The 26,560-nt window shown below is 55.9% G+C and overlaps 1 protein-coding gene across 1 annotated transcript; it reads left to right on the top strand.

Annotated features, from left to right (window-relative positions):
- Positions 1-2,310: 2,310 nt before the first annotated feature.
- On the top strand, positions 2,311-26,247 carry FHOD1 (formin homology 2 domain containing 1). The gene is made up of 23 exons (XM_053449475.1): positions 2,311-2,498; positions 9,120-9,226; positions 14,228-14,292; positions 14,519-14,586; positions 15,252-15,357; positions 15,612-15,706; positions 15,863-15,974; positions 16,115-16,209; positions 16,322-16,465; positions 17,112-17,473; positions 17,669-17,755; positions 19,302-19,471; positions 19,813-19,960; positions 20,198-21,053; positions 21,272-21,427; positions 22,049-22,231; positions 22,338-22,457; positions 22,868-23,029; positions 23,663-23,853; positions 24,339-24,531; positions 24,747-24,909; positions 25,323-25,493; positions 25,692-26,247. Exons 1-23 carry the CDS (start codon positions 2,334-2,336, stop codon positions 25,772-25,774), a joined length of 4,002 nt encoding a protein of 1,333 aa, XP_053305450.1. The 5' UTR covers positions 2,311-2,333; the 3' UTR covers positions 25,775-26,247.
- The last annotated feature ends 313 nt before the right edge of the window (positions 26,248-26,560 follow it).

A 26,560-nucleotide genomic window follows, 5' to 3' on the forward strand; every position in this document is an offset into this window, starting at 1 on the left:
ACAGTCGGCTCCTGGAACGGTGATTCACTATTAACCCATCGCGTCCTGCACTGTGACCTGCTTTGTGTCACCACTTGGTTTCAGGGTCGTTGAGATAAGAAGAGCCTCCAGACCCCTTTTAAGAAGCATTCCCCCAGAGGGCGAGGTCCCGTTAATTTAGCACAAGCTGGATAATGACAGGGTTTACAGGGCTCCATCTCATTTTTGGAGTGGTTGCCGAGGCAACGGTGTTATCACAAGACCCGCGTGCATGTGCATTGTCACTCCAATTGTTTGGAAGTTCACATTAAAACGCATTATTAATGGAGAGCGTATATTATTTACCCTCCGGACGATACAATTCGTAGCGAAGCCGCTGCTGGGTATTTGATGGGGAGAAGTTCTTGTTTGCTGCAGCTCTGATCTGTAAACACAGCTGGAAGTGATCTACGAGAGATCCGTTACATATGTAACACGTGCTCGGAGGTTGCTTTTCCCCCTTAGCGTGTATAAGAGGCGTGATAGGATATAACACACAGGTTCTTGGTTTCTCTCGTCCCAAAGACAAACATGACCAGGCGCTCGGCGGCTTCTTTGCCCCGAGACAAAACAATCCACGGCGTCGGGCAGAGTTTGCAATGGTAAAAGGTTCTTTTATCACTCATCAGACCGCTCCGTTCCCTGTACTTACCGTCGGCCCGGCCCACCCCCGGTCCTGTTTGGTTAGACGTACGCAGTGACCACCAGGTCCTGTCAGACGCACCCAAAATGCCCCCCCGGGTCCTGTCAGATGCACCCAAAATGCCCCCCCGGGTCCCATCAGACGCGCGCAAAATGCCCCCCCCCCGGGTCCCGTCAGACGCGCGCAAAATGCCCCCCGGGTCCTGTCAGACGCGCGCAAAATGCCCACCCCGGGTCCCGTCAGACCGGCGCAAAATGCCCACACCGGGTCCTGCCAGATGCGCACAAAATGCCCACCGGGTCCTGTCAGACGAGTGTAAAATTACAACCAGGTCCGGGTCCTGTCAGACCCGCGCAAAATGCCCACACCGGGTCCCGTCAGACGCGAGCAAAATGCCCACCTCCGGTCCCGTCAGACGCGCGCAAAATGCCCACCTCCGGTCCCGTCAGACGCGCGTAAAATGCCCACCCCGGGTCCCGTCAGACCCGCGCAAAATGCCCACCCCGGGTCCCGTCAGACCCGCGCAAAATGCCCACCCCGGGTCACGTCAGACCAGCGCAAAATGCCCACCCCTGGTCCCGTCTGACCCGCGCAAAATGCCCCCCGGGTCCCGTCAGACGCGCGCAAAATGCCCCCGGGTCCTGTCAGACGCACGCAAAATGCCCACCAGGTCCGGGTCCTGTCAGACACGCGCAAAATGCCCACCCCATGTCCTGTCAGACGCACCCAAAATGCCCCCCCCGGGTCCTGTCAGACGCACCCAAAATGCCCCCTGGGTCCTGTCAGACGCGAGCAAAATGCCCACCCCGGGTCCCGTCAGACGCACGCAAAATGCCCACCTCGGGTCCTGTCAGACGAGCGCAAAATGCCCACAGGGTCCTGTCAGACGAGCGCAAAACACCCACCTCAGGTCCTGTCAGACGCAAAATGCCCACCAGGTCCGGGTCCTGTCAGACGCGCGCAAAATGCCCACCCCGGGTCCTGTCAGATGCACCCAAAATGCCCCCCCGGGTCCCGTCAGACGCGCGCAAAATGCCCCCCCGGGTCCCGTCAGACGCGCGCAAAATGCCCCCCCGGGTCCCGTCAGACGCGCGCAAAATGCCCCCCGGGTCCTGTCAGACGCGCGCAAACTTCCCACCCCGGGTCCCGTCAGACCGGCGCAAAATGCCCACACCGGGTCCCGTCAGACCGGCGCAAAATGCCCACACCGGGTCCTGCCAGATACGCACAAAATGCCCACCGGGTCCTGTCAGACGCACGCAAAATGCCCACCTCGGGTCCTGTCAGACGAGCGCAAAATGCCCACAGGGTCCTGTCAGACGAGCGCAAAACACCCACCTCAGGTCCTGTCAGACGCAAACAAAACGCCCACCTCGGGTCCCGTCAGACGCGCGCAAGAATGCCCACCCGGGTCCCGTTAGACGCGCGCAAAATGCCCACCACGGGTCCTGCCCTCCGGTTCGGTTCTTCAGTCGTGCGCAACGCCTCGGTCGGTCGGTCGTCCCCTTGCTTGAGTTCCGTTTTTCGCGGGTTCGGATCGAGGATCCTGTCAGCCATCCCCCTCCTGCCTCCCGCCCAGCTCTCTCCGCCCCCTGGCGTCAGTCTGCACCGCCCCGTAGTGCTGGGATGCCCGCCAGGCCGTGCTGGGCTCAGTGTGTGAAGCGGAGCGGACATGGCGGGGCTGCCGTGCCGGGTGCAGTATCTGGATGACAGGGACCCCTTTATCTGCACCAACTTTCCTGAGCCCCGGAGACCCCCCGTGCACAGTTTCCCGGAGAGCTCACCGCTTATCGAGCAGCTCCCCGCCTTGCACAAGCTGCTGGACGCCCCCCTCAAGGTACTCGGGCACAGGGGACACGGCCGGGGCGCCAAGTTTTATTACGTAGCTTTTATGGGGCGAAATGTGAGGGAAGCGGCTCTGTTACCGGTAACGAGTAGACCCGGGTGACTGGTACCAAGAGACCCCCGCCAGCCGCCGACCCCCCCCCGCACCCCCTTCAGTTGCCAAGAAAGAGACCTCCCCCCCCGTTGCTGACCGATTTTACAGGGATTCTGTTACGGCTCTCTGTTAAGGGGATCCCCTGGCGGCGGTGCTGCTGTCTGGTGGTTTGTGGGGTCCCGTGAGTGCTGTCTCTGGTAGTTTGGGGGGCTCCCGTGATGGTCTTGTCTGGTGGTTTGGTTTTGGGGGGGGGTCCTGTGATGGTGCTGAGGGGCCGGTAGGCTGCGCGCTGTCTGGCAGCTGAGGGGGGTCCCGTGACGGCGCTGTCTGACGGCTGTGGGGCCGGTAGGTTGCGCGCTGTGTGGTGCTGTCTCTGGTAGTTTGGGGGGCTCCCGTGATGGTCTTGTTTGGTTTTGGGGGGTCCTGTGACGGCGCTGACTGGTGGCTGAGGGGCCGGTAGGCTGCGCGCTGTCTGGCGGCTGAGGGGGGTCCCGTGACGGTGCTGTCTGGTGGCTGTGGGGCCGGTAGGCGGCTGCGGGGCCGGTAGGCGGCTGCGGGGCTGGTAGGCTGTGCACTGTCTGGCGGCTGCGGGGCTGGTAGGCTGTGCACTGTCTGGCGGCTGCGGGGCCGGTAGGCTGTGCACTGTCTGGCGGCTGCGGGGCCGGTAGGCTGCGCGCTGTGTGGTGGCTTTGGGGGGGGGTCCCGTGACGGCACTGTCTGGCGGCTGGGGGCCGGTAGGCTGCGCGCTGTGTGGTGGCTTTGGGGGGGTCCGTGACGGCGCTGTGACGGGGCCGGTAGGTTGAGGGGCCAGTAGGCTGCGCGCTGCCTGGTGGCTGCGGGGGGTCCCGTGACGGCGGTGGCTGCGGGGAGACGGTTTGTTACAGAAGGCTGCCGCTCCGTCAGGGAGACAGTTGAGTGACTGTAGGCGACGGGAGAGCTTCCTATTGTGACTGCCGTGTATCCTGCTCAGCACCAAGCGTAGTGACTCACGGGGTATATCGTCATGATTTAACCCTTCAGAGAATGTCTCGCGTCTGTACCCCAGGCCTGCGATGTTGGTCTGTAGCAGGAAGTCGTCCAGGGCTGAGAATAACATAAATACCTCGGACCGAGTCGCTCTAACAGGAAGTACTCGGGTCACCAAACGGCACCCTTTCCACCCCTCGTGTGCCGAGGAAGTCCTGGGATTTGCCGGCGTCAAGATTGGGGCACTGTGTCTGAATCGTTTCATGTATTAGTGTAAATACGGTACGTGCGGAGTGCTGCCCCGTGTAAATGCCCCGCTCAGCCTCTGTTACAGTCCTACAATGTAATCGTTTAACGAGCGCCCTGTCCGGATCCACCGCTCAGCGCTATCTATCTATATATACATACATACATACATACATACATACATACCCGGTATATATTATATGTGTATTCATTCATATTCATGTCCAAAACGCTGCATCCATCCAAACATTTTATAGAAACATTTATTATATTATGAAGTTACATTTAACCCTTTTTCTGCTGGTGATACGGAAGTCATTGAGTGCGTAGCCGCTCGGGTTAGTTAGTAGTTTGCGTCCCGTGTAATATGAACTGGCCCCCGCTTGGTGAGATTCCCGTCTGATCCCTCCTGCAGCGTGACTGCACCGTCTCGCGCGGGCCGCCCGTCTCTCTGGCTTCTCTGCTATTCCTGTAATGAGACCCTGAATGATTCCTTACGTCACGTGCGCCACACGCAGAGACATACACGTTTGTGCACGCTAACCCCGTAATGGCGCTTAGAACGGCATGTGGCCCCTCTAGGACATTCCTGCACCGAGGAGGTGCAATCGCTTACATTCTTTGTAGCCATGAAAGCTTGCGGGCCGCTAACAATACAAACGACCGGCCCCGGGGCGAGGAACTGCTTTGTTTCTTCAAGAGGTCGAAGGTCATGTTTCGCTGATCGTTACCGCAGCGTCTCCGGTGCTGTTTGTGTCAGACGTGTTTGTTTGTGCTCTGTAAGAGAGAGATCCCCAAAAGAGTGTCCTCTGCAAAGCCTTAACGGATAGAGCGCCTCTCGCTGTTGACCGGCAGGTTCATGCTTTGTCCCCGGAGTTTATTTGGGGGTCGGTCGGCAGTGGCCTCTGCCGGGGGGGTCGGTCGGCAGTGGCCTCTGCCGGGGGGTCGGTCGGAGGCTGCCTCGGCCGGGGTTCAGGATGCGATGCTCCGCGAGTTCCCGTTTTAGATGGACGCTCTGCCGTCTGGTTTAGAGTCTCTGGCACAGGAACAAGGTTGAGAAACCGGCCGGTACGGCGTTTGGGACGGACCAAGCGGCGTTTACCGGGGCTGCTCTGTTTAGCATGTTGAGCGGCACGGACCCCCTCGCTGTAACGTTCATTGATAAACATATCTGACGGAGGGACTGGATGTCGCTACTCATGGGAAGACCCAGCTATAACTTTTGGGAGTCTGTCCTGTTGCCGTGACTACGCATCCCATAATGCTTAGCCCCGAGCGGAGATATTTCTGTAATATTAAAAGTTTCCAGCGTTTTGTGCTGAATCAGGACGTTAAATAAAAGTAATCTGACTTCTGTGTTAAGTGGCGGCGGGGCCTGGCTTTCCACTGACTACTAAACCTTGGAATATTTGTAGCCGTTTGCGGTTTCAGCCGCCGTAAAGCGTTGCTCCTGGCAATATTCAATGGAACACACAGCCATATGAAGAACATGCGCGGAGCCTGACTTATTCCTGATGTCTCTTTAGAAACATGCGTCGCGCTCGCTGTACACTGGAGAGTAATGTGAGGTCACGATCTCCTAAATTGTGACCCGGTGTGGGGTTGCAGGTGAGTATCCTGCGAGCGGAGCGCGTGTCGTCCTGGAGTTGAGCCCAGAATCTGAGACATTATCTCCCGAGATAATCGGATCCCTGACACGCAGACTTTCCCAACGGCGTCTCGCCCAGTCCTGATACCGTTAGGGTGCTACCTGTACGGGAGGACTCTGAGCAGGTGGGAGACCGGGGGGGGGGCAGTGTGTGCGGAATAGCAGTAAAGTAGATATTTTGTATCGGGTTTGTGATTTCACTCCAGCAAACGCCACGATGCTGATTATTGGGCCGCTCTTCGTGCCCCCCGAGTCCAGACCCGGACCCCCGGCTCATCCCCTTCTGGCAGAGGTGACATTCCTGGGATTCCCTGCGCGAGGTGCCGCTCCTATAGACGTTTATTACTATGTAGCCGGAGATTACTTCCTGGTAGAACTCCTTCAATATTTACAATAAGCGCCAGACTCTTTCTTGGGGGGGTGCCTCGGACCTGCGTAGTGGGGGGGCTGGCCAGGGATCAGCGGCCCTTTTAACCCCCACAGATTTTGGGTTATGGATTCATGAAACGTGAGGTCGCGCTCGCGCTCATCCTGTTCTAAGCCCGGCAGATGCAGGTAGCTGTGCACTTGGCTCTTGCTCGAAGGGTTAACGCTTTTATGTTCCTAACAGTGTGTTCCTGTATGCCTGCCCCGGGGCGCACAAATTATCTTCCCACTAAAACAGGACGGACTGGTTTAATGTTTTAATTAATAAAGTGCAGGGACTTCTAACAATGAGGGCTATATATTCACAACAAAGCACGGCAGTCTCTTTATCGGGGAATGTATGAATATGTATGCAATCTGCTGAACGGGTCGATGAAAGCCGTGTGTATCCGACGTTCGCTGAGTCCTGTCTGATGTATGCGGGTGACGGGAGAGGGTGCGGTTAGCGCCCCCCCTGGTTGCATGTTTTGCAAACAACAATAATAATAATAATTAATAATATAATGTTGGCTTAGGGGGCAGTTATCGGTTGAAGTGGGAAGTGTTGGCCCCGCGGCCCCCGGTATATGAATTTGTGCGGTTGTGCTCTCATCTCCGGGGGGCTCCCGGGTTTTGAGGTCCCGAGGAGCACAGGTAGCAAGATGAGCCGCCAGGGCGGGGGGTCCTGTGAGGCCGGCGGCTTTGCTGCCCCCCTGTCCTGTTTTCTGCCCCCTGGTTTGGCCCCCGTTTTGTGGCTGTTTGAATAAACTGACTAAACGCCGCGATCCTTTGATCAGGAGAAGCGCCTGGGGGGTGGGGGGTCCCATGCATTCGCTTCTCGTGATGTTTATTCCTTTATAAGAATAAATGAACTGGGAGCCCGGAGCGTCACGTGGTGCGTCACGGGGGCATTACCGAGCGACTGCCCCGTCCCATGCGCGCCCCGTCCCATGCGCGCCCCGTCCCGCCGTCACCCCGTTTGCTGTCTCCTAAGTAGTGCGTTTTAGTGACGTTTAATGTATTAAAGCGGCTTCTCTCTTTCCCGCGGCGCGCCCCGGTAACACTCTGTGCGGAGGACGGGTTAATGTTACATGGCGGCGATGTGTGACACGATGTCACCGGTCGGCTGGTATGTCCTGACACGGTCCTGTATCAGCCGTGTGTCACGGGTCGCGTCACGCCCCAGTTATGCTGACTTTAAATCAATGAGTGCGCCGAGTCATCTCTGACCCTAGGGGCCCGACGAGCCATGTCTCCTAAACACGTCGCCTGATATCTATCGATACGTATATCCGCGGGGCGCCCCGGGGGAGGCAGGTAACGAGGAGCGCCCAGTGGAGCCGATCTGCCGTCTGTAGCATCTTCTCTGCCGCGCTCGGCGCTGTACCTGGTAACCATAAAAACACCGATTCCTGATCCGCTGCCCAGAAGTAAGCAGCCGTTCAGAGTCTATTGTTCAGCAGAGGTCACGGCGGTCCTGCACTCGCTGTATCTCCTGTTTCTTGCAGAAGAGGGGGTCTGTTGGCGGTCCTGCGTCCCCTGGCACAGCTGTGTTTGGGTAAAGAGTCCTGGATGTTTGGTCTCCATGGACCTCGTAGACGTGCGCGATGAGAGCTTCCAGTTAAAGGGAGTTCGCTGTCCCCCCCTGGGGCCCGGAGTTCGACGCCAGCCCCCCCCCCCCCCCCGGGCCGGACTCGTTACTCTCCTGCAGATACGGGGGTGTTGGGAGGATTTATTCCAGATGTGTGAGGATTCTTTACATATCTCCGGCGTGTTATTCTGGTGCGGCTGTAAATACGAGGCTCCGGTTCAGGTCGGGGGGGTCATTAGTCCGATGTTAATGCTGCACATGCCATCACTCTGGCATGTAACACGTTAATAAACAAGGCAGCCCCCCCCGCCCGGCCCATGTGTGTGTTTTGGGGCATCTAATGACGTGTTTTCCCCCTATTCCTAGCTTTATATTTGTTCCCATGGATACCGCAGGATTTGAGCAGCCGGTGGGGGTAGGTAACCGGTAAAGCCCCGAGAAGCGGGGGCATCTGTACGTTTGTGGCCGGTTGGCCCCTCGTACTGTTGCCGCAGCCGTCTCTCTGGACTCTGGGCCGCGGTGGGGATTAGTGTAATCTGTGGCGGGTCAGCGAGGAGTACACACGTGACGCTCCCCGTTCACATAATCCGCTTTGCTTTGGCTGCAGATCTGCGCTCCACGGCCCTTCGGCCCTTGAAACCTTTCACAGCGTTTGTTCCGCTCCATTGGTTGACCAGTCTGGGTATTCACACTTCCACGTTAACCCCTTCAGTACGGTACAGGGTCCCGCGTTGTGTATTAACCCCTCTCGGGTTATTGCCGGACAGGTAGGGATGAGCGCTGGTAGTGTGTGGCTGCTGTACCGCTGCTTCTGGGGAGCACACCACGCATGCACACGCATGCACACGCTCTGCCGTCCTGTGAAGGCTGTTTATTGAAAGCCGTGTCTACACAGAGATCACCCTGGTGGCCCGGAGTCATACGCGGTACGCATGCAGACATATGACGCGTGTGAGTGTGGCGTGTCCACAGTGACTCCCAGCTACAGCATCTGCAGCCCCCCTGCGTAACGGCCCAGACTCGCTGCACATGACCCGTGTATTGTGGGGGCTTTATATAGGCGCTGCCGCCCATGTATTGTGTGGGGGGCTTTATATAGGCCCTGCCGCCGTGTATTGTGTAGGGGGCTTTATATAGGCCCTGCCCCTCGTGAATTGTGGGGGCCTTTATATAGGCCCTGCCGCCTGTGTATTGTGTGGGGGGCTTTATATAGGCCCTGCCGCCCATGTATTGTGTGGGGGCTTTATATAGGCCCTGCCGCCCGTGTATTGTGTTGGGGGGCTTTATATAGGCCCTGCCGCTCGTGAATTGTGGGGGGCTTTATATAGGCGCTGCCGCCCGTGTATTACGTGGTCAGCAGCCGTGCTTTATACTCTCGTATGACTGTCAGTGTACTCTGTGCTTCGTGCTCCAGGTATTGTTACTGTTAGTAAAGCGAAGCTGCCGTGGAGCTCTCCTATACCATAAACCTTGTGATCTGTATTCCAGCCACGCAGCTGCGGGGAGGAATTAGCCATTAAGTGCGGCTGCGGGGAGGAATTAGCCATTAAATGCAGCTGACCTGGCAGCGGGTGAGGGTTGGCCACACGTAGGCAGCTAGTCTCGTGACGAGGTCGCAGACCGCTCCGCGCATGTCTAAACCCCTCTCTCTCTTTACCTGCAGCTGGAAGACTGCACCCTCCAGTTATCCACCAATGGGAATTATCTGGACGTGGAGCTATCCCTGGCTGAACAGAGGGATTACCTGGAAGCCTTCTTCGATGACATCAGGTATGGATAATCCTCTTTACTGACTCGGCTGGGCGGAGGGGCAATGCGCGTTATTCCTCAAAGCACCATTTCAGTGCCGCTGCCCCTGCGTGCCATGCATTAGATTGCACGGATTACTGTAGCAGGGGCCTTGGCTGCCCGTGGGAATTCTGAGCTGGGTTATTGGGGGTGGCACTGTACGTGGCATCGGTCACTATTTGTATCTATGCCGGTAGCAGAAGCCTCACCTGGACATGTCGTTTATTGAGCTGCGTTGGGTGGATCAGTGCCGAGTATACTGCCGGCGAGGTGCACCGGTGCAGATGTATGTAACAGCCGTGTTATGAGGGTGTTGGCAAAGGGCGTCCCCGAGGACACGCTGATGATTAGCAGACTCTTATCTGTATTCTGTGGTTGCCGTGGCCGTTATCTCTTCTGTGACAGTCATGATGCCGCTGGGGTCACAGCATATGCTAAGTGTGTGCGATTCTTACACGTGCAGACGACACGGATAGCCCGGGGAACATGTCTGTTCTGTTCATGCGGCTGCTATGTGTAAATCTTGCGTTACTGCAGTAAAAGCTTAGTTTCTGTGGGAAAAGGTAAATTTAGCACACGCTGTCATATCTGGAAATAGCTCCTCGGCCGCGGGGAATCTGTATAATATACTCTAACAGAAAAGAGAGCCGGGTATTGCTGACCGCGCCGTCTGCTTCCACAGAGAGCGTGAACTACGGAGGGGAATTGCAAGCCATTGGCGTATAGGCGGCGGGGCTGTCGCTGGCTGGGGGTATAGGTGGTGGCGGGGCTGTCGCTGGCTGGGGGTATAGGTGGCGGCGGGGCTGTCGCTGGCTGGGGGTATAGGTGGCGGCGGGGCAGTCGCTGGCTGGGGGTATAGGTGGCGGCGGGGCTGTCGCTGGCTGGGGGTATAGGTGGCGGCGGGGCTGTCGCTGGCTGGGGGTATAGGTGGTGGCGGGGCTGTCGCTGGCTGGGGGTATAGGTGGTGGCGGGGCTGTCGCTGGCTGGGGGTGTTGGTGGCGGCGGGGCAGTCGCTGGCTGGGGGTATAGGTGGCGGCGGGGCGGTCGCTGGCTGGGGGTATAGGTGGCGGCGGGGCAGTCACTGGCTGGGGGTATAGGTGGTGGCGGGGCAGTCGCTGGCTGGGGGTATAGGTGGCGGCGGGGCTGTCGCTGGCTGGGGGTGTTGGTGGCGGCGGGGCAGTCGCTGGCTGGGGGTATAGGTGGTGGCGGGGCTGTCGCTGGCTGGGGGTATAGGTGGTGGCGGGGCTGTCGCTGGCTGGGGGTATAGGTGGCAGCGGGGATGTCGCTGGCTGGGGGTATAGGTGGCGGCGGGGCTGTCGCTGGCTGGGGGTATAGGTGGCCGCGGGGCAGTCGCTGGCTGGGGGTATAGGTGGCGGCGGGGCAGTCGCTGGCTGGGGGTATAGGTGGCGGCGGGGCAGTCGCTGGCTGGGGGTATAGGTGGCGGCGGGGCAGTCGCTGGCTGGGGGTGTTGGTGGCGGCGGGGCAGTCGCTGGCTGGGGGTATAGGTGGCGGCGGGGCAGTCGCTGGCTGGGGGTATAGGTGGCGGCGGGGCAGTCGCTGGCTGGGGGTATAGGTGGCGGCGGGGCAGTCGCTGGCTGGGGGTATAGGTGGTGGCGGGGCTGTCGCTGGCTGGGGGTATAGGTGGCGGCGGGGCAGTCGCTGGCTGGGGGTAAAGGTGGCCGCGGGGCAGTCGCTGGCTGGGGGTATAGGTGGCGGCGGGGCAGTCGCTGGCTGGGGGTATAGGTGGCCGCGGCGGCGGGGCAGTCGCTGGCTGGGGGTATAGGTGGCGGCGGGGCAGTCGCTGGCTGGGGGTATAGGTGGCGGCGGGGCAGTCGCTGGCTGGGGGTGTTGGTGGCGGCGGGGCAGTCGCTGGCTGGTGGTGAAGGTGGCCGCGGCGGTGTTTAGAGCGTGCTGCACGGCCCCCGGGATGTTTAGAGCGCAGAGTTTTATGACACTCGGCCCGGCGGACGAGCAGTTATTACGAGGATAAACATTTATTTCCAGGATTTCATTAGCAGAGGAACGGGCAGCCGTTTGTCACAATATTTGTGCTGCTTTTGGTCAGACGCCCTCGGGTGCCGCTATCCTCACCCGGGGGGCATGGAATCCATGCGAGAAATCTGCCCCCGCCGGAACGAGCGCTGTGCCTGCTGCCCTTTGCATCGCCGTATGTACGACGGCCCCCGTGGACTGTGTGGTTATTACATGTGGCACGTACTGTTGTATAGTTTCCACGATGGGTTATTGCTTATACATGTTGCTTTCTGGAAGGGTACGGCAGAAGTGCTATGCGTCTTGTAAGGGCCGCTGTCCCTTTAATGGCTGTGAGCCGGCCCCGGGGGCCGATGAACATTGTGTACTCGCTGTGTAACATCACAGCGGCATCATTGCTTCCATGTGAGAAATCCCGGGGGGGCGAATGTTACAGCGCTGACGGCACGGGAACGGCTCCGAGGCCCGCACACCATTGCGTGAGCCGCTCATGCGTGGATCAGCCGACCGTCTCCAGGTACCAACCACTTCCTGAACCTGCCAAAGCTCCCGGGTTCCCCCCGACAGTCCCTAATTCACAGGAATATAAAGCTGCTCTTCTTTTTAACGCTTGCAGTGCCGCTGTTGTGTTTTACACGTTCAGTCGAGGCGTTCCCGTGCGAGAAAGTAAATGTTAAATAACAATGCGGCCCTCCGGGGCCACTGCTCCTGGCTGTTAAATGTGTCGTGGGTTTTGTCGGCCCTTAGTATGTATAAGATCTTCACGGTTGGCCCCAGTCCGTGTTACATAGCATTGCGTGGCTGTATCAATCTGTTGCGTTCATGGTGGCCCCGGCCCCTGAATCTTACATTCGCACCCCTCTTGCACCCATTATGTTTATTCTCAGCCTTCCGCACCCGCTTTGCTGGGGACCCACTCTGCTGGGAAGCTGCTCCGGCGTCTCCCATGTTTTCTTTCTGGGAAGGACGTAATGAGATGCGTTATTTCCGTGGAACGAAAGTCCTCTCAATTACTTTGCGTTGTGCAAGGAAAACAAACAGGGTGGAAGCCGCGGCGTTCCCTGCCAAACGCGTGGGGGGTCTTATCACGCACGGGATGCGTTCACACGCGTGGGGGGTGTTCACACGCACGGGATGCGTTCACACGCACGGGATGCGTTCACACGCGTTGGGGGGGTGTTCACACGCACGGGATGCGTTCACACGCGTTGGGGGGGTTGCATGCGCTGCATGTGGCTTCTCTGGCCACCATTGCCGGTCGTATGAATTGCCTTCCGTGTGGCGCGGATGTTCCCGCCTAAAGGTGGAATAAGGCATCTGACTCCCTGCACCGGTTCCAGCTTTCTTACCTCCTCTACTGGTAACCAGCGCCATCCTACTGAATGGCTGATAACCCACTGTGCACCTGTGCGGGGGGGGGCTCTGCCGGGTGGGGGGCCTCTACCTGGCGGCCCATCGTGCCGGGGTGGGGGGCTGTCCCTGGCCCGCGGTTGCAGTGAGAGGGGGCAGTACTCCCCGCTGCCCCCCGCTGTGAGTCATTTCCCCCTCTGCCGTCGGCGGTATTCTTAGAAGGTTTGAGTCACTGTGGGAAGCCGCTGCCCGGAGACTCGGCCAAGAGTACGCAAGACGAGCCGGCCGCGGCACCTTAACCCTGCGCATGCCGGGCAGCCAACAAACCCGTGCAGACTAAAGAAGCTGCCGCTCTCCAGCACTGCGATCCCCGCAATCCCTGTAATCCTCGCTCGCACCGCGCTAGAGGAGGGCTTTCTGGCAGTTCGTATACCTGCCGGTAACGTTCACGTATTTTTACTTGACTACCGGCATTTATTGGTAGGAAAGCGCATGCACGGTGCCCGTTCCTGCGTTATTACATCAGAGCTTCCCCGGGCCGCAGCGGCAGAGCTTGTTACACGGCATCCATGGCAGTAAAAATGAATCCGCCTCTACAGCAAAGACGGGCTTTACTTTGCATTTATACCCCCATCTGGGATCCCGGGGGCCCCAACTCCTGGGTCTGTCATAATTTCACCCCGCCATTGTTCCTTCCTCTGCCCTTTCACCCTCTTGCTTCACTGACGGCCCCCGTGCCGCCCCTATGTCTGTTCGCACGAGGAGACGGCACTGGAAGTGAGCTGAGGCTGCGCTCGGCCCTCGTCTCTCGGCAATAACTACGGCTGATGACTTCCGCTGCCTGAACAAACTTTTATGGTTTAATCGAGTAATCCATTAATAGTTGTTTTTGTACCCCCCCGCTCTCCCCCGCTCCACAGCCCCCCCGCTCGGCACCGTGTAATAGCCGGCTGTCGGGATAAGCTCTCCTAACGCGTTTAGCTTGTAAATATTCTGGCTTTATTCTCTTGGGCTGGATACATATTTTTACGTTGTTGTTGCCAACATTCCTCCTTCCCCATGGAGTCAGGTACTGAGACGATCCGCTGATCCTGAATGTTCTGCCGGCCGTCCTCGCGCCCCGTTTCTGATAAATGACTAGTTTAGTGCTCTTTTCCTCACCAAGTTTTGTGACGCTCTACAATTTGTTATCCCTCCATACACTGTCTCTCCCCATCCCGGCACACTTTGCTCTCTCTCCCCATCACGCCACGCTTTGCTCTCCCCCCCCCCCCCATCATGCCACGCTTTGCTCTCTCCCCCCCCCATCCCGGCACACTTTGCTCTCTCTCCCCATCACGCCACGCTTTGCTCTCTCTCCCCATCACGCCACGCTTTGCTCTCTCCCCCCCCCATCCCGGCACACTTTGCTCTCTCTCTCTCTCTCTCTCTCTCTCTCTCTCTCTCTCTCTCTCTCTCTCTCTCTCTCTCCCCATCACGCCACGCTTTGCTCTCTCACTCTCACTCTCCCAGACTGCGAAGCTTTAATGTCTGCCGGCGTGAGAATGGTGACCAGCTGCCCCACCGCACCGGGCACTACCCACGGGGCTCTTACCTTCCTGCCCTCCTAACATGCGTCTAAATTCATGTTTTTCTTTACAGCAAAGGCCGGCGGCCCACCCTCATCCTCCGCACGCAGCTCTCAGTGAGAGTTCACAGCATTCTCGGTAAGGAGAGACCCCCGCATTCACCTATATAAACAGACGGCGCCCCGCACTCATTCTGATCGTTGTCTAGGAAACAGACAAACAATATGGGGCACTTTAATGAAAAAAAAAAAAGAAAGTGCCGGCCCTCGGCAGGGAGGTGGAGCTTGTTAAGGAGGGAAGGATTCTGGGATGGGAATCGGCCACTGTGGCATTAAATGATTATACGTCCTTTTTCTTTCCGCAGAAAAGTTGTACAACTCCAACGGGCCGGAGCTGCGGCGGTCGCTCTTCTCACTCAAGCAGCTTTTTCAGGTGGGATTTGGCTCGGTGGCGGGGGGGCCCGTCTGCGTTCCCGGGGCCCGTCTGCGTTCCCGGGGCCCGTCTGCGTTCCCGGGGCCCGTCTGCGTTCCCGGGGCCCGTCTGCGTTCCCGGGGCCCGTCTGCTTCTAGGAAACTTCACAAACTCCAGATGTGCGGGTCACGCGGCAAAGTACTTTTAACGCTTGCCGGGGATGTTTACAACGTATTGCAAAGAATTCATCACTCGGTGGCTGTCGGCTCCTGAGTGTTTTTTCAATTTACCGTCTGTTAGGGACGATATATAAAGGGATGCTGCCCAGAAGTAGATCTCCGGCTGTCTAAGAATCATGGGAGTTGACATCCAAAACCCGCACGAGATGTGCTTCTGGACAGCATTAGGTTAAAGCCGTAAAAGCGTCATGCGATCCTGTAACGCGCTGCAGCTCAGCGATGATCTCTCGCTGCCACGTCCTGATCTGGAAGCCAAGGGAATGTTGGACGTTAGAGCCGCTGTCTCTTTGTAAAGTTCCGCTGGCTGTTCCCCGTGCTGCGCTCTCTTGGGAGATTGCTCTGCGCTCGCTGCGTTGTCGGAGCGGTGGGCTGTAGGCTCTGCTCGGACGGGGATATTATTAAGGCCCCTGCTCGCTGGTGACACTGGCTTCCAATTCTATTCTGCAGGAAGACAAGGACCTCGTTCCGGAGTTTGTGAACTCCGAGGGTTTAACATGCCTGATAAAAGTGGGGGCCGAGGCTGACCAGAACTATCAGAACTACATCCTGCGAGGTCTGTATAACCGGAGCCGTGTCCGCGCGCTCTCCCCGCATCTTAACACACGGGACTGAAGACTCAAGTAATGCTGCCCTGACCCCTCTCCCTCCCCATCATTGCCATCAACCAATCTCCCCATCATCTACCGGGGAGACTCGTTGATTCTCAGCTGACAGACTGATAAAAGGCGTTCCTCCTCCGGCCTGAATAACGCAGCGTCCCAGACTGCTCTTCACGCTGTTCTATCTGATGGCGCTTTCTTCTTGCAGCTCTGAGTCAGATCATGCTGTTTGTGGATGGAATGAACGGCGTCATCAATCACAACGAGACGGTGCAGTGGCTCTACACGCTCTGCGGCAGTCCGGTGAGCTTAGCGCAGATCGAACGGTGTGTCTCACCGCGTGGCCGTGTGCCTGTTACTGTCTCTTCCCGACGGCGCTGGCGAGGACGACCCCGGTCCTATCAGCGTTGTGTTGGTCGGCGTGGATTGGTCACGGTGCGTGTCTTTTCTCTCTCTCAGTACCGGCTTGTGGTGAAGACGGCTCTGAAGCTTCTCATCGTGTTTGTTGAGTATGCCGACACGAATGCTCCCCTTCTAATCAAGGCCGTGAACACGGTAGATCATACTAGAGGTAAGTGTTTGGGGGGCAAAACAATAGGCAAGGGGCAACTGTATCCAGAGTTTGGTATCTGTTTTTCTTTCCGAGCCATGATGTGTCGGGGCGATGGCTCACGGGGCGTCCGCTGCTGAATATTCCACTCTCTTATCCAGGTACCAAACCGTGGTCCAACCTGATAGAAATTCTGGAAGAGAAGAATGGTGCCGACTCGGAGCTGCTGATCTTCTCCATGACTCTCATTAACAAGGTGAGCGCGCCGGGGGGGGGGGGGTTGGCTTCTCGTAGCACTTGTCGTGAGTGAGTGTCGGGGTTAGGAGCTGCCAGCCATTCACCGCTAACGTGGTCCTTTGTTTGTTCAGACTCTAGCAGCTCTTCCCGACCAGGACTCCTTCTACGATGTCACGGATTGTCTAGAAGCGCAAGGGATGGAAAAGATAATTCAGCGCCATTTGAACAACAAGGGGACCGACCCGGACCTGAAACAGCGACTCGCCGTGTACGAGGTCAGTTCAGATCTAGATAGCGGTGACGTCTCGTGTGTCAGGAACACCCAGATAGCGTTTCGCTTCTCACCGAATCTCTGGAATATAGGAATCTGTCACCAAGTTTAATGCAGAACTGTTCCGGTGGTTCCGACAGACTGGTACTTTTGGGTTCAGGTTATTTTCCTCAGATGAGACATTACTTGGTAATCTAGAAGCACTCGGTCGATAACATGTTACCGGGTCTAACACACAGATCCAGAACACCATGTTACGTGTTATCGCCGGCCTCGCGTCACGTCTTTGTCAGGGTATGAACATGGGCTAGTTTTCCTGTATTCCCGTTACAGAGAGACTTCCGTGTAACATAATATCACACATAGTAACATATCACACATAGTAACATAATATCTCATATAGTAACATAACATCACACACCTCTTCAGCGACATAATACCTGTCTCTGCGTGCTAATGAGCGTGCGACTATAATGAAGGCATTATGGCGCCGGACACGCAGCCGCATTGTGTTCCGAGGCAACCTCGTGTGATAGCCTTTTTGTTGTTAACCCTTTGAGTGCCCGGCAGGTAGGAAAGCGTAAAGATTCGTATACTTTGCGGTGTCTGTGTTTCTGTGACTGATGGAACGTTCCCCGATCACAACGCAGAACGCTTTGAAACACGAGGATGAAGACAGCGAGGAATCGTCCGGCCCGTCTCGCAAGGACCGCAGGAAAAACTCGTTAGGGGTCGAAGAGGTCCGGAGATCGAGGCGTTCGCTGGGGAACAGCGCTGAGGTTTGGGCAAAAATTAACTCGGCTGCTTCGTCAGAAAAGCCCCTAATTAACAACGGCTTGCCTGTGGCCCCCGCCATCCAAGAGGCCAGCGTTCCTGGAGTATACGTTGTACCCCCCTCGCCACCTAAACAGCCGCCAGCGGAAACGGTTCCCTTGCCATCTCCTCCTGTGCGCACCAACCTCTTCCATACTAATAATGAAGTACACGCTCAGACCGTGAGGAAGCCGGCGGAGTAGTAAGTACCATGTGGAGAGTAAGATCATGGCATGCAGGATTTGGGTGGGTAGAGCACTTTTCGTGTGGTTGTGGGGGTATCATTTAGCGAGTTAATTGCCCCACTCGGGGAGGGGTGTTGGGGCTGCTGCCCCCTCATTCAGATTGTAATGTTTGTTTGTATTGATCGCAGTTCAGAAACCGAAAATGGCAGCAGCAGTGTCGGCAACACGTCGAGCTTTACGCTTTCTAAGACGGAGATGGAGATGGTGCCGGCCCCCGGGGACAGGAGCGTATTTAAGTACGTATAACCTACGCGGCTCGCTGCCGCTTAGCGGTCGCCGATTCTTTAAATCGCGTTTTCACATGAGATACGGACGATAACCGTTTGCTTTAAAGAGAAGTCCGTCACCCCGATGACGCTTTGGTCTCCGCGTTAGATTCAGTGAATGTAATAAATGGAGCCCCCGAGGGCCGAGGCCTTGTTACTTTTGTCGGTGATATTCAGTCTGATGTCACTGGGTATGCGGCTGGAAGGAGGCGCTGGGAATGGGGATGTTCTGCTACCATTGTTGGTTGTGATATTAATGGAAAATGTGCGAGGCGAGTGGAAATAACCAGTAGCTGCGCATTAACGGCGCTCGTGGGAAACCTAAACAAAGCGCAGGCTGAGGCCATTCATCACGGCCCGCCGGATCCGGCTGCCGCCAACGTTTCCATCTTGCTAGGGCTCTGCCTCTCGATCCTCTCTTCCTTCTACATCGCGATGCTTTCTCTTTTCAGACTTCACCAAACAGACCCTGTTTGGTAAGTGGCCCTGTGTGGCCCCGATGTGATTCCCTCCTAACCCTGCACTCTCGTGATCCTGTCCTGTCCTGTCTGTCTGTCTGTCCCCTCTCTTCTCATACAGGGAGCAGCAATTTAATTTAAAGTCCACCCCCCCCCGATCTCCTCGTCAGTTGAAGGTTGAGGAGCTGTCTGACTTGGAGCGCGTCTCGTGTTTGCTTGTGTGTCTGCCGTGTTCTGAATAATACACGCGTGGGGTTCTCTACATTATGGTGTGCACTGCCTGGCGATGTATCGCCCCCTCCTGGTCGTAGTCTGTAGAAGTAGTCTGTCCATTGCTTGGAGGGACAGCCCAGCGACTGGCGGCCTGTTCTGGGAGGTTTTATTCTTTCTTTGCTTGAATGCCCGGTTTGTGGACACATTTTGCGTTGTAGATGGACAGTCTAATACATTACTTGGCTCCAGCGCTCTCAGTACACTTCCAGGAATGGTTACTTTTGGGGTCCAGGCTGTCAGACGGTCGTTCCCCTCCCTGGCAGAATACACAGTCTAGCTGTCTGTTGTGCGTCTGCGTGTTACGGACATGGAAGTCGTCTCGGAGACTCTAGTGACGGCTCCGTGTGATTATCCGCATGCTGGTGATCTGCCCTTGTTCGTGGCATGTTGAATCCGTGTGATTGTGGTGTATTTGACACGCATGACGTCTCCGTAACGTGTGGGCATGCGTACTTGACACCCATCACTGCCTGGTGCTAATGACTTCTTCCTGCAGGGGTGAGAGCCGCTGTAATGTGTTTGGGGATAAACCCATTCTGAGAAGATTCCAGTAAGTATCCCACCTGTGCGGCCTTGCGCCAGCTCGGAAGGGGTTAAATGGCAGTCGGCGTGACATTGTACAGCGGGGGTCATGCTCGAACTATTGACAGACGGCAGCTCTCTGTCCGCCTGACACCCGCCGGAGCCGTCGGTAATTGGAGCTTTATGCAGGAGCGCGGCTGTCGGTAGGTTTATGATAGACGATGACGTTAACCCGGAATAACATCTTATTTTACTTTATTTAGAAACCGTTTTTTGGAGAATCTGGCCGCCACCGAGCTGGAGAAGATGTCCGCCTTATCCAAAGGACGGCAAGAGACGCTGGCAGAAGCAGCGCGTGGCGCAGACGTCGAGCAACAGCCCTCTCCCGGGACCCAAGACGAGGAGCCAAGAGTCCCAGAGAGCATCAGAGCCGGTATGTTTGCCCCATGCGGAGGGGGAACAGGCAATGGGTGCAGGAGCCAGGGGCACGTGTCACTCACGGGGGCAGGCGTGGGCATTATCTGCAGCAGCTGAACGGGGTAACAGGCACTGGGAGCCCGGACCTGCTGCTCTCTGTGAAGCTTAAACGGAGGGTTAAAGACGCGCCGGTACTTAGTCTGGTTTAGTCGGGTACCGACAGCTACCCCCGTTGTAAAATAACCCCAGCCTGGCGTCGGAGTCCTTACGGTAGTCGCGCGCGGTAATGTATAATGTCTAAAAGCCCTGTGTGGTCGCTGTAATTCCCCGGTGATATGTGACATTTGTTGGGCGCAGGGAAGGGGGACCTGAGTGAGAAAGAAGAGAAGAACGAAAGTGTAAATGAAAAAGAATTGTGTTCTGGCTCCAGCGATTCTTCTGCCAGCAGCACATTGGAGAGGGAGGAGCGAGGAGACGGGGAGGAACAAGGAGCAGAACCAGGCAAGTGAACGGAGTGCCATGTGTCCGACGGGATCAGAACCAGGCGGGGGGCTGCGTGCCGTCTGTCTCGGTGGGGCGGGCGTAAATGTTTCTGTATATGATTATTCTCAAACTGTGGGTTATAGTAGTTTTGGTGGGTATCTTGGCGTGATCGCAGGGCTTCATGTTATGGGAAGATGGTTTAGGTGTCTGTTCCCCTAGAACGTGCGGGTACTGACGTCTCCTAAATGTTTTCAGTAAGCCCTGTGTGCCGTCCTCCGCCAACCACCGACCGCAGCACTTCCAAGAGGTTTATGCTGGATATGCTATATGCCAAGAGCCAGGACACCTGCGGCCCGGAGAGCGACGTTCTTCACCCGAGGAACGCTGCGTCTAATGAGACCGTGCGCTCCCCCAGAGAGAGGAGCCGTCCTCTGGCCAGAGCAGAATTTGAGAATGAGACCTCTCCCAGGAAAAGCGCCAATGAGAACATGCCTGAATCCCGAACAGCAGTCCTGAGGGCGCAGTACAGCATCGATGCCGAAACCAACGCCAGGAACCTGGAGAAGACGCTCATGACTCCTTTCAAGAAGTCCTCCGAGGTACTGTGGGAGCAGACTGCGGCGGCACAGCAGCGCGAACTAAAGATAAAGGACTTGGACTTCTCTGACCTCTGCGAGGAGGAGGATTTTGATGTTCTTGACTTTGATAATACAGAAACTATTTCACCATCCAATCCACCACTTTTAACTTCTCCTCCCCCGCCCCCTGTATCTGGACTGCCATTCCCACCACCTCCTCCACCACTACCTGGATGTCCTTTGCCTCCTCCACCCCCTCCACCCCATTGTCCTCCCCCAAGAGGTCCTCATCTTCCACCTCCACCACCAGCACCACCCAGCTTCACGGCCGCGTCTCAGGACTCCGGCCCCGCGACGTTAAATAAGAAGAGAAAGACGGTTAAACTCTTCTGGAAGGAAGTGAGAGAGACTAGCTGCACCAGCAGGGGCAAGTTTGGAAAAAGCACAGTGTGGGAGTCATTGGATAAGATTTCGGTGGATACGGAGAAGCTGGAGCATCTGTTTGAGTCAAAAGCCAAAGAAGTAGCTGCCTCCAAGGTAAGAATAAGCCAGAATGGATTGCCCTGTATAATGCAAAGTTCATAAGGTAGAGGCTCTGCTCTTCAGAACATAAAGATGGCGAGCTGAAAGCACCCGCTGTGGTGCATGTCACACATTATTGCCCTATGCTGTGTGTGTAATTTGCCTGTCAGGCTGTTAGTGGGCCGAGGGGAGCGCGCCGTCTCCTGTCTAACTCCAGGTGTTTGTGTTCACAGAAAGGCAGCGACTCGAAGAAGCAGACTTTGGTGGTCCTCGATCCCAAGAGAAGCAATGCGATCAACATCGGTCTGACCGTGCTGCCCACCGTGCACATTATTAAGACCGCCATCTTGAACTTTGATGAATATGCCATCAACAAGGAGGGAATAGAGGTAATCACACAGCGTTTACCGAACTGCGAGAAAACCTATACATATTTATGTGTGTGTATAGATCTATATATGAGTGTGTCTATATATATATATATAGATATGTATTATATATAATGTGTGTGTAATGTATGGCTTTGGCTCGGCTCTGTTACCGGCTGCGTGTGAAATGTATGGGCAGCCTGCATTCATAGAGTTGAAAAACCTGATCGCGTTCCGCTTTTACAAAGAAAACACCTTTTATTGGTGTTTAAGCAAAGAATGTCAGGTAAGACGCGCTCTGTCTTCCTGAATGTGACGGAACGGCGTGCACGATTACCCTCTCCGGGGCAGTTTGGGATTTCATAAAGAAACTCTGTATCCGCCTGTGATTCTGGACATGCCTGTTTCTCCAGCTAAAGCCGTATCGCCTCTGCCCCCCATCCAGCTATATAGAAGAAATCATTCTAGCGGCAGCGCCCTTACCCAAAAGTTCCGAAACGCCATATTTCCCAAATCCCTCTACTTATACATGTTCTGCCCCTGAGGGTAGTGTAGAGGCGCGCACGCTGCACCCATCTCTGTGTCTCGGCGCTGTGTGCGGCTTCTGGCGGCTTTTACATTTTTGTTGTTTTTTCCCCCCAGAAAATCCTCACAATGATCCCAACAGAGGAGGAGAAGCAGAAGATTCAGGACGCTCAGCTGGCAAACCCCGACGTGCCGCTGGGGTCGGCTGAACAGTTCTTACTCACTCTGTCCTCCATCAGCGGCCTGGCTGCCAGACTCCAGCTCTGGGCCTTCAAACTGGACTACGAGACCATGGAGAAGGTAAAAGAACGCGGCAAATAAAGTCATGTTACTGAGAACCGTCGGGATTCTCTGGTGCGTGTTCTATGTGCAGTGTACGCTCTCACGCCGTGTTCTCTGACCCTAGGAAATCGCAGAACCTCTGTTTGACTTGAAGCTGGGGATGGAGCAGATTTCCAAGAATAAAACCTTTAGGGTTATACTCGCCTCTCTCCTGGCTGTCGGCAACTTCCTGAACGGTTCAAGCGTAAGTTTTGTGGCTGTTGGTTGCGCAGCGTGGCGTCCCGTGTCAAACCCCTCCGTGTTTATCGACAGCCTCGGCTCCGAGACGGCCAATAATAATAATAATAATTGGCGTTTATCCTGCGTGGATTTCTACAGCCGCCGCATTACTCCCAGAAATCAGTGTTTCAGAGGCCTGGGAGATTCTGCTGATCCGTACGGCACCAATCCAGCGGTTACCATAGCGACTGCATTCAAACTTTGACCGCTATCATTTTGTAAATGCTCTGCCGGTGTACGCCTCTATTATTTCCAGATACGGAGTAGATTGCGGTTACCTCCGTATCCTGGCTCCTGTATATTCTTTATACTTTATATGATGCTCCCCGACGCCACTCGTTTCTGCCCTAACAATGAAACTTTTTTCTTTATTAGGCGAAGGGCTTTGACCTCGGTTACCTGGAGAAGGTGGCGGAGGTGAAGGACACGGTGCACAGACAGTCCCTTCTGCACCACATGTGTAACATCGTGATCGAGAAATTCCCCGACACCTCCGACCTGTACTCTGAAATCGCAGCCATCACGAGATCCTCCAAAGTAAGTGCGGCTGCCGACTCCTGTGCCTCCCTACGCCTACTACTCCATGCGGGCCGGCCGCGGACCTGCTGTATACACCGACCCGTAGCGGCTCTTTCAGGTTACAGACGAGGCGATGATGCCCCCCCCCTGCGGTTCGGCTAAAAGAAATGCTGCTCGGTCACTGAACTGGTTGAGAAAAAGTAGAAGCGGGGTGGCGGATCTTTCGTAAATTACCGTTCCTTACCGGGTCTTTACTCCGAAAGCTAGGAAGGTTATTTATCAGGCGTCCCTTTGCAGTTACTCTATTAGCTTGAAGAGAAAAGTAATAGTGTTCCCGGCCCTCCAGACAGGCCAATTCAATAGCTCACGGACAGGTAGGTAAAGAGAACCGTAATTCCAAGAAGAATTAAGAGCCTCAAACCAATAGCCCAAAAGACTTGCTTATAACTTGGGGTTAAATCATCAGAATCTGTCACCCCGGGTCCGGAGAATGTGAGAAACGGGGGAGTTTAGCGACTGGCTGAGCGGATTACGTTACATGAACCCGCCTGTCCGTTCTGTGGCCCGCGCTCACATCCAGCTGACCGTGTGGCCCCCGTGTCGGAGCCGGGACAGGATAAAGCCTACCGCTGTGTTCTGTGTGTTTGGCAGGTAGATTTCGATGAGCTGGCAGACAACTTGGTCCAGTTGGAGAAGAGATGTCGGGAATCCTGGAACAGCCTTAAGGTGATCGCCAAACACGAAACCAAACCGGGCCTGAAAAACAAGATGACCGACTTCCTGAAGAGCTGCACCGAGAAGATAGTCATTCTGAAGATCGTCCACCGGAGAATCCTAAACCGGTTAGCTGTCTATCGCCCCATTACTATATCGCCCCATTACTATATCGCCCCATTACTATATCGCCCCATTACTATATCACCCCATTACTATATCGCCCCATCGCTCGTTCTGTCGCCCCGCGTCGGCCTCGTTGGTATACAGGGATAATATTACTATTTATTAAGACGTTATATGATTCTGTAAGCGAGGACTTCTGTTTCAGTAGTATTTTGGGTTGTGGCCCCAGGCAGGCCATCTTTGGTCCTCTCTGGCGGCAAAACTCAAAAGCTTCTTGCTGCTGCTTATCCCTCCCCATCTAGTGTTTGTACTGTTGTCTTGGGGATTAACCTTTGCGGCGCGTGGTGGTGGTCGGCAGCGGGTCCGCCGTTGACAGCTGCTCGTCATGAGACTTCCGACCATCCCGCAGGAATCGCTCGCCCCCCTCTATCCCCTCGCGTGTGTTGTGAGAACGCTCTGTGACGTAGACGGCGCTCTAACCCCGCAGGTTCCGATCCTTCGTCCTCTATCTGGGATACTCGTACTCCGCGGCCAGAGACATGAAGATCACGCGCTTCTGTAAGATCATCAGCGAGTTTGCGCTGGAGTACAGGACCACGCGGGAGCGAGTTCTGCAGCAGAAACAGAAGAGAGCGGCCTACAGAGAGCGCAACAAGACCAGAGGCAGGATGATCACAGAGGTACCCGTCACGCCGGCCATTGGGATGGTGACACGCGGGGGCGGGTGATTTACACGGATGGAAAGCATGATATGTAATAATGGGTACACACACGGACACGCACTTACACACTTGTATTAGATATGGGATCATATAAATGAGAGGCCGTTGTGCCGGTTATACGCGGTTTGATTTAGAATGCAGACGCGTTTATTCACCGACTGCTCTCTCCACAGACGGCAAAGTTTTCTAGCGCGGCTTCGGTAACAGAAAATAACCCGTCGATCACAAGTTCATCGATGCTCAAAAGCCAGGCGTCTGAAGAAGGCCACGAGAACATGACCACCATTCTGATCTCCAGCGGGGAGCAGCAGACGCGGAGGAGTCGCGCCGTCAGAAGTATGACCCGACGTGTCTGGGATCAGCACCATCTGGCCATACGCCGAGTACAGGGATAGCTTATCACGCCAGGCTAGACCGGTCCAAAAACTGCCCCTCTGAGCAGCAGACAAGGCATGTGGCCCTCGCCACTAACCAGTAGCCGAGTCTGAGGCTAAATGCCCTTTGGGTACCTGCTATGCTCTCTTAACAAACAAGTAAACGGATCAAACAGCATCTGGCAGATCCACCTGCCGGTCGCCAACAACAACACGTTCCTATAAACTCCAACACATCCATTTCTAGTTGGGCTTCAGGGGGCCGCAGGGCCCTTCTGCTGGTTATTTCATACACCCTGAGCCCTGTATCCAGTATAGGGTATGGTCGCCAGAGCCCCCTCACCCCTCTAACAGTCCTCTTTGGTGTCTCCGTAGGTTTAGGCCGTTGCAGTCCTCCAGACCTGTCGGGGAACAAGGAAGAGTCCGTCCCCTCGGATACATCGGATGAGATCATGGACCGACTCGTACAGTCCGTGACCCAGAACCCCAACCCCAGGGTGGTCAATCCGAAGGAGCGGAAGAGGTCACGAGCGAACCGTAAATCCTGTGAGTAACCCGTCCCTCTTTACCCACCGCGGTGCCGCGTTTCCAGAACCTTCCCGAGTGAAGTAATCCGAGTGCAGCCCCTGGTTCACGTGTAACGGGTGTAAATCTCTCGCTATATACATATGTGATGCCCACGGACCCCTGCTAGGCAGGTCGGCGAGGTTTTGAATGTTGTGCCTGACCAGACGTCTCTTGCAGTGCGAAGAACGCTGAAGAGCGGCTTAAGCGATGACCTGGTGCAGGCGCTGGGCTTAGCCAAGTCCTCTGAAGTGGCCGTGTGACGCGAGGTGACGGATGCATGCGCGACCCCTGCACTCCACGAGCCGGGACCCTCACAGAGCCGACGTTGCTTCCCTCTCCTGGATCGGAGCCATCGGCCGGATCTTCGCATGCCGTGCCCCAAAGTATAAGGAGGACACAGCAGGGTGCGCGTGGCAGGCCTGTTAACCCTTTTATATCACGATGAAGTGCACTAAGCGAACGTTCCTGTGTTTTTCTTTGTCATGAAGACGCTCCGCTTGCTCCCTGCGTTAGGATAACCGGAGGCTCCCAGGAATAACTTATTGGTGAACCGTCCACTGCTCCTGGGATTTTAAAGCACCTTTTATTTTTTTAAGCATAAGAGGGAGTCCACTGTTCAATATGCCACTGGGAGGTGGATCCACGTGAATGGAAATACTACGCTACACGGAGAGAATTGTGTACTTTATTTTTTGCTTTTACATGTTTCTGTGCGGCGTTTAGCACAAGTCTGTGGTATAATCGTCCGACGGACACAACTGTTAGCGTGGGTATCCGACCTCATATGCAAATGAGTTACTCTCCGGCACAGCAGTTCATCTGCATACTGGGCCGCAGGTGGAGAGCCGGCGACTCAACACTCCGCCTCCCCACCCCCCCACCCCCCATGTATAATGTTGCACTCGGAATGGACTGTCAGCTCTGCTGGCCAGCTCGCAATACAAACCCTATAATTTCCCTTCCTTACCATCTAACAAGCCCCCCCCTCTCTGCTGAGCCGGGGAACAATGGGTTGTATGAGGGGCCGGCCGGCCGGGTGTAATATT

The sequence above is a fragment of the Spea bombifrons genome, chromosome 10 (genome assembly GCF_027358695.1).
Source record: "Spea bombifrons isolate aSpeBom1 chromosome 10, aSpeBom1.2.pri, whole genome shotgun sequence".
Classification (NCBI taxonomy): domain Eukaryota; kingdom Metazoa; phylum Chordata; class Amphibia; order Anura; family Pelobatidae; genus Spea; species Spea bombifrons.

Excerpts from the sequence above, each read along its gene's own strand:
- FHOD1 (XM_053449475.1), top strand. The coding sequence starts at position 2,334 with ATGGCGGGGCTGCCGTGCCGGGTGCAGTATCTGGATGACAGGGACCCC. Across the intron at positions 2,499-9,119 it reads TGCTGGACGCCCCCCTCAAG|CTGGAAGACTGCACCCTCCA; the intron begins GTACTCGGGCAC and ends CTTTACCTGCAG. Across the intron at positions 16,466-17,111 it reads AGCGACTCGCCGTGTACGAG|AACGCTTTGAAACACGAGGA; the intron begins GTCAGTTCAGAT and ends ATCACAACGCAG.